This window comes from Plasmodium coatneyi, chromosome 1, assembly GCF_001680005.1.
Source record: "Plasmodium coatneyi strain Hackeri chromosome 1, complete sequence".
NCBI lineage: Eukaryota > Apicomplexa > Aconoidasida > Haemosporida > Plasmodiidae > Plasmodium > Plasmodium coatneyi.
In genome coordinates this window covers 57034-65080 of record NC_033556.1, presented here as the reverse complement: position 1 = coordinate 65080, position 8047 = coordinate 57034, and the positions used below count along the sequence as shown (strand labels likewise).

At 35.2% G+C, this 8047-nt stretch overlaps 1 protein-coding gene across 1 annotated transcript; it reads right to left on the bottom strand.

The window, feature by feature from the left end:
- Positions 1–4315: 4315 nt before the first annotated feature.
- On the bottom strand, positions 4316–5347 carry PCOAH_00000130 (Uncharacterized protein; the record flags this gene model as incomplete). The annotated part of the gene is made up of 1 exon (XM_020056836.1): positions 4316–5347. One exon carries the CDS (start codon positions 5345–5347, stop codon positions 4316–4318), a length of 1032 nt encoding a protein of 343 aa, XP_019912530.1.
- Positions 5348–8047: the final 2700 nt, after the last annotated feature.

The following is an 8047-nucleotide window of genomic DNA, read 5'->3' as shown; positions in this document are numbered from 1 at the left end:
GTTTGGTTCCTTTACTACAAAATAATTGGAAAATAACTTTGTCTCATACAATATTAGATTTTTCTTCTTCATAGAAATAAATTCTCACTCTTTATAATATATAGGTTTTGGACAACATAAAAAATACTAATTTTAAAAGATACACAAATAACCTTTGAAGTGTAGAAGGAAGAAATATGAATATATTCGATACGATCGAAAGAAAAAAATAGCCATATAACAAAAAAAAAAAAATTTACGCGGTTTCTCGCATATATACACTTTGAGAAATCTAAAGCGTGTACACAAGGTGAAAAGAAACAAAGAAGGCACCTACAACCTGTTTTAATTTTCCTTACACGCTTGCTATGTTAACGACCTCATGGAAAAAATATTTGGAAGAAGTGTATTAAAGGAATAATTAAATTCAATATTTCGCACATTCTTGTTTTCCAAACTTATATTTTTCATATTACATATTTTCCAGATTATTATTTTCTATATGAACATTTTCTACCATATGAGCGGTTCACAGATTTTTAATTCTGGGGGGAAATTTTAAGTGGGAAAATTTGAACAATGTTCTATCCTTGTACATATTTACATCTATGCCGTAAACCCAGAACCCTGTTTAAATTCTTCAAAAGGGGGGATTATCGTAATTTCCTATTTTTTTGGTTTTTACGGAACCGCCTATTCAAGAATGAAAATTACGGAAACGGCGGTAAGAAATATAGAGGGTAGAGGTTTATTTCGGAGTAGCCACGTGTTGATGAATGAACATTAAAGATAAATGCCGAATCTAAGGATTTCAGCAGTTCTTATGTGAAAAGGATGTAACTTATTTCGTTTTTATATTATTTCATCCACTGTTATCTCCAAATTATGAGAACAAATTTGAGCACATATATATAATTTTATTTTTCGGAATACACAATTTCCATGTATTTCCACCGTTAGAGGTGCAGTATAATTGGGAAATACGCAATATTTTCTTGGAAAATACTAAACATTTTAATTAACTTTTGAATAATAGAATATACACAGGAGTCAAGTTTTTTATTATTCTGCATTATCACATTTTTCTATTTACATTTAATGTATATTACTTTTTTCGATTAAATTATATATGGACACTTAGAACAAGAAAACTTTTTAAATCGCATGCGCAAGAGATTTTAATTAACATGTTCTGTTAAACAGAAAGGAAGGAAATAATCCTATAATCCATTCATATATATACATAAAAAACAAATAAATATACCATCCTTCTAAACACTTATTACTTTAGAAGAAAAAAAACAAAAAAGGAAAGAAAAGCAAAAAATGGCACCCTATTGTGCAAAACTTTCAATACTTAGCCTTGTTGTGTGCTCCTTGCAGTACACCATCCAAGTATGATAAGAACTATTGAGTTCTTGAAGTCCCTACATTCATTATAATTCCTTCTACTTTTTATGCTAAAAAATAAAAAATACTTTCCACTCCCTTTTTTTTTTTTTCTTTAATAACACTTATGTATTTTAAAAATTTTGAATTCACATCTCCCTTCCTCCATGTTAGGTAACTGAATTAAGCACATCATGTGCGAAATCGACTAACCAATATGGTACCTTAGGTGTAAGGATTAGTAGATTATTAACAGGTGAAACTGATGTGCAAACACCGGAACAGAATAAAAATCCTGTTAATCTTTTTGGAGGTCCTCCTGGGAAAACCACATTGGGTGGAGCGTTTGGGACACCAGGTTCTAAACTTGGATCAGATGGGTTATTACCAAATTCACAAAATACGACACCTAAAGGACAAGAGGGTACAGAGCCCAAAGGATTATCATTGAAGGGTGAAAGCGATATGCAAACACCGGAACCGAATAAATTCCTAGTTAAGCCTGATGGATATCCCCATGGAAATAGCACGCTGTATGGAACGTTTGGAACACCAGGTTCTAAACTTGGATCAGATGGGTTATTACCCAACTCACAAAATAAAACACCCGGCAAAAAGATGGGAAGGAAGCCCAAAGGATTTCCATCGAAGGGTGAAACTAATGTACAGACACCAGGGCAGAATAAATTTCCTACTGCTATGGGGGAAGGTCCCTTTGGGAACAGTATGCCAGGTGGTCCGTTTGGAACATCAAATTCGAAAGTTGAATCAGTTGGGTTATTAACAAACTTACAAAATAGAACACCAGGCGGAAGAATGGGAAAGAAACCCAGAGGGCTTCTTGGTGCATTGAAACATACTGTTCTGTCGAACAAATATTGGATCCCCGCTACTTTGATCGTTTTTGGTGTTTATATATATAGTATTTTCTCAGGGTATTTTGATTCGTCGAAGATCGTTATATCCTTGTCCTTGGTTACAGTGAGCATAGCACTTATACTTTTGTTCGTATTATATCGATTCTACTACAAAAGGAGGGGAAGATTTAGAGTACCGAAGGAAATACTAAAATTCAGAGCTCCCTTAGCATAAGACCACGGGCATAAAATATCTGAAGAATCAGGAAGAATATAGTTATTATATTTTAGTAGACAATTTTGGTGGCATATTATGATTTTTCATATTTACTAGATCTATTTTTCATAATGTCTTATACTATAGTTATGGTGGAGCTTATCATAATATCACAATTCATTTGAAGCATGTGCTTTTAATTTATGGTATTATTTACTCTGTCATAGTGCATATAGTTTAATTATATATTTAGCTGCTTATTTAAGATTTTCAATTATGTATTAGTGTTACGGGGGGAACACATTTAAAGGAAGGTGCATGCGTCTGCATTCTATATATATAAGTGCATGACGCATAAGCCTTTAACGTCCTATATGTAACGTACATTGTAGAATGAATACCTTAGTTGCATCATACAAGGAGTACTTGTGTACAATATAAATTAGATTTGTCCCTTTTTGCTGAAAGAATTTGGCGCGATTTTCGCATTTTTTTTTTTTTTTTTTTTTTTTTTTCCATTGTCCGCGGTGCTTAGCCGAAACAGTAAAACCCACCCGCTTACGTCAAGTAACTGCACGAATTGCGAACACGTCCCCTCCTTTACAGTTCCAAGGTGAATGATATCTGAACAATTTGTTACGCTGAAGGGAGAGAACGAAAGAGCAAGCTGATATTCTTTTTCAAAAATGAGCTGCCCTTACGTTGATGCATTCAATGTGTAAATGGTTGTGCGTGGTATAAGGCATTATTATCGACAAGATGGACGAGTATGCATGTAAATATATGTGCATGTGGAAGTGTGTTTTTTTTTATGTGCTCCTTTATTTCAGTTCCCACAGAATGAACGTCCTCACATGCGATACCTAACAAATCCATAGTAACATATTACCCTCATTGGCAGCCTTTTCTATGGCAGCAAATTCGATAAAGTAGCCTTTGTTCCTTTTTTCTTCTCATGTGGAATGGGAACAAACGAAACAATACGTAGGAATAGTAACGTAACGAAAAAAAAAGAAAAAAGAGAAAAAAATTCACCTTTCCGACGAGGGACGAAGAGGGTTGTTCGCTCATATTCCGCTCGTCAAAAAGTCAATCGCTCGATTTGAGAGTTCTTATCTCCGTTTTAGTACACACCTAGACCCATTTCCATTCGATTGGTGCCTTTTTTTTTTCCTTTTTTTTTAATCTGTGTACGGCCGCTGAGTTTTTACGTTTTTTTTTTCCTCCATGCCGATCTTTCATCATGCTTATAACAACGTATGAACAGTGTTGAAAAAAAAAAGGATGCATGACTGTGTGTGACGGAGACTGTTTAAGGGTAAAGAGAGGCAGCATGATGAAGCAACCGCACAACAAACCATGTATGCACAAACACAAATGTACTAGTGACGCATGTGTATACACACACAAGCATAAACGAATTTATAGAAATCTTTTATTTTATTTTTTTCCGCGCCATTTGTACGATAAGTTAAAAGGGGCCACGCTTTAACGGTGGGCATTCGATGGATTTCTTGCAAACACACCAAATAAGGTGCATATCGCGTGCCACACATCGAAAGTTTGTTAACAAATTTAGGTTTAATTCTGGTTGTGCGTAACATGCGGAAGATATCAAACAAATTTGACTTAACAAAAATGTGAAAGTGAAAATGAAGTCGGGACAAAACAAAGGGGAAGAAAAAAAATTTATGTAAGGGAAAGTAGAAAAATATTTTTACCATAAGGAGCAGGGGAATGGCATAATTCGGGAAATACGAAAAAAAAACGAAAGGGCGCACCTATGTGTAGGTACATTTTCCTTTACACCTTTATTAGGAGATTCGAATTAACATTTTTTTTAGGGACGTTGTATAGGATACTCTTAATTTGTTTAGTCGTCGTCCTCATTTCTCATGGCCCCAAATTCTTTTATATGTCTTCTTAAGCGTTTTATTTTTTTTAATTTGCGCACAAAGTGGAATACCAAAAGTCCATATCCACCAAGCCAAACCAATATCATAAAGTAAAATACAGAGGATATGACAAGGAGTATCGGAAGAGGGGTTGCCCAGTAGGTCGAAGCTGAAACTAAAAGGGACAATATGGGTGAAAAAGCGAGGAATTGTATACGCACAGAAGATAGCAGGAATAGGGAAAATATTCCAAGCACAACAAGCGGAATGAAAGCTCGGTATTTGCTGAGAAAATTAAAAATTTTTTGTGTCCCTTTTACTTTTCTGACTGGGTAATTTTGCTTTTCTCTCTCCTTAATGTCCAAATAACGCCTAATTTCTGACTCGACTTCAGTATCGATTTCCTTAAAGAACTTGCGTAGGAATGGCATATGTTTATATATTTTCTCCTTTACACTATTTTTCCTGTAGGAATTTTTAAAAGTGGTATAATTTGTGTAGTCCTTAATAAAATATTCATCCAGCATGGGTAAATGTACTCCTGTTTTTGTCTCTGCCCGTTCATATCCACTATTCTCATACATTACATTGTAAAATGCATCATCCGAATCGTAGTAATCCGTACCAGTATATTCACTCTTGCATGAGTAAGTGTCTGTGGACACGTTATCAGCATAGTCGTCGTCATGATCATCAAAATTGTGCAAGTTTAAAGAATCGTTTGATTGGTCAAAATTGTCACGATGCCTCATTCCTTTAGGTTTTTCTTTTAAACTATTCATAGAACTGCTGCTGTTAGTACATAGTGAATTAACACTGTCCATAGAGCTGCTTCTTGTAGATAGCGAATTAGAACTACCATCGTACTTTGTTGCACCTAAGCGGTTCTTCAAAGAGGTGTAGTATGAAAGAGTATCATCCCGTGCGTGCCTTCCATTTTTGCCATGTATGGATGCATTTAATCGGTTAAATAATTCCCTATCGCTCTTACTGAATAATGGACCGTTCATTTTTTGTTTCGTTAAAATGGGGTTGTTCTGTTGTTGTCTTTGTTGTTGTCTTTGTTGTGGTGGTGGTGTTGTTTCTACATAAGTTTGTTCATATCCCATTAATAATCTACTGATGCGTACAACGGACGTGTCGTATTGGTTAGTTGGGCCAGCTGCCCCGTTCCATGGTGTGCTTAATTCAGGTGCCTGAAAAAGTAAAGGAAGGAGTATATTCAAAATTTATACAATACACATATTTATTATGATAGAACGAAAAAAAAAGTTCCATCTTTCGTAAAAACATAAAAGTTAGTTATAATGAATGTAGGAATTTTCTTATAGCTGTTATAGTAGTTCCCATCTTACGTGGTGATGGTTGGGGTTATATTGTGCCCACGAGGTGTAAAGTATGGCGAAGGTGAGGAGTAAATATTTTGTAGGGAAGGGTGTCATTTTGCTGTTTTTTTACTTCCTTCTTTTTTTTTAAATAATAAAGATAGTTTAGAATGGCGATATTTCTTCTTTTCTTATATGTGTATTAATAGGTAACATAACTGTTTTTTATGTTAATATTAAATATTTATTAAGTCACTTTTGAGGTAGCATGTATGTGATTAGCGGTTCCTTTATAAGTGTGTAAATGTAAACTTTTTACTTTTTAAACTTTTTTTTATCATTTTTTAAATTTAAAAATTAGAATTTAAAATTAATTGGAATGTGAACAATAATAATAATATACATATAAGTGCACTAACATTTCATTGCTCTAAAATACATAACATTGTGCATGCAATACTGGGTAAAGAGTGAAAAAACTAGCGCAAAATGGCATAAATTAGGATCTTATGTACATTTTATAGAAGTATAGAACTTCTTCGAGTCCCTGTTGAATTTAAGTGTTGTTTACATTTTCGTCTTAAGGTAACTCCATAGGTTTTCCGGATCCACAGAGTGTTATTTAAGTGCATAGCATCAAATTTCCTTCACCACTCCCTTATTCTGAACTAATTGACGGTCGCACTTCGAGCAATTTTTTCCTTTCAAATACCTCAGGGTAAATAAACACCAGGCAGTGCTGATATTTCTGAACCTGGAATCATCATTCTCCATACCACAACATCAAATTCCCATACCCTAAACGCTTTTCCCACATACCCCTTATGTGAATCCATGTTTCCTATACTTAAAATCCTATTTCAACACTCTGAACCCTACTCTTATACCCTAAACCTTACATCTTCACTATTAACCTGAATCCTACTTTCACCTAAACCGGGCAACACACCCTGAAATCTACACCCCAAAACAGGAAATCCACTACACTATATAAATATGCCTCCTATATCTTAAACATTAAAACCTAAACCCTAAAGCCTGAACCATAAAGCCTGAAACTTGAAGCGTGAACCATAAAACCTGAAATTGAACCTTGAAGCCTGAACCTCAATTGTTATATTATGGACCACTATTTTTATACCCTGAACCCGGCCCCTAAACCTTGGACCCTATTTTTTTAGTAGTTATGCTGACCCTTGCTAATGTATGTACTTTCAGGTGGTAACCTTCATTTTCAGGTATTTGTCATTTTGGACATTTGGTAATGTGTGTACTTTGAGGTGGTAAGCCTAATTTATTGGGTGCAATTGTGTTGCAATTCTGTTTAGAGAAAAGAAGAACAGGTCACGAAAACAGAATTGTACGCAACTTTAAAAATAGAAAAAAGTAACTTAAAATGAACAACAACAAAAAAAAGCAAATATGCGAGAACATACAGGCGTACACATATTTGCGATTTCCACAAGGAGCATTTACATGTTCATCTGAGTGTACCGCCGAAAAATATAACACATTTAGAGCATCTCGTTACGGCTTCTGGGCAACCGCGCGAATTATGTGTGCTTCCCCCGCCTTTTTTTTATGTGTTACCTCCTTAAAATTTTAACATGGACCTTCCCACTCGATTTCGATTCAATTTGTGCGCACCTTGCAGACCATCTTATTTTTAATGAAAAAAACTAAGCATAATTCCGTGTTGTGATAAGTACACAAATGTGCGCGAGCCGGGAAGGGGGACTCCATGCGGAATTCCTAAAGTGTAACTGTGAATTTCCATAAGGAGAATTACACCGATATGCGCGTAGGAATATACGAAACTATGTTGAACGTATGGTCACATTACTTGTGTCCATGGTGCGGAAGAGCAACGAATGAAAAATTATTATCCTTCGACGATGTCGCGTCATAGCGTTAATTATTAATTTCAAATCAGGTGCGCTAGGCTATTCAGAAAGGGTGGATTACGGCATGCGACGGCCAAACGGTAAAGGGAATTGAAGGCATCGCGCGCACAAATAGGCCATCCCAAATAGGTATAATAATAAATAGGTGTAATAACAAATGAGTGTAATAACAAATGGGTGTAATAACAAATGGGTGTAATAACAAATGGGTGTAATAACAAATGGGTGTAATAACAAATGGGTGTAATAACAAATGGGTGTAATAACAAATGGGTGTAATAACAAATGGGTGTAATAACAAATGGGTGTAATAACAAATGGGTGTAATAACAAATGGGTGTAATCATCAATAGGCCACCTTCAATAGGTGTAATCACAAAAAGGCATAATCACACCTAGGTGTAATCATAAGCAGATCGTCACAAATTGGCCATCACAATGAGACCACCACAGATGGATCTGATCGCAGATGGGTATAATC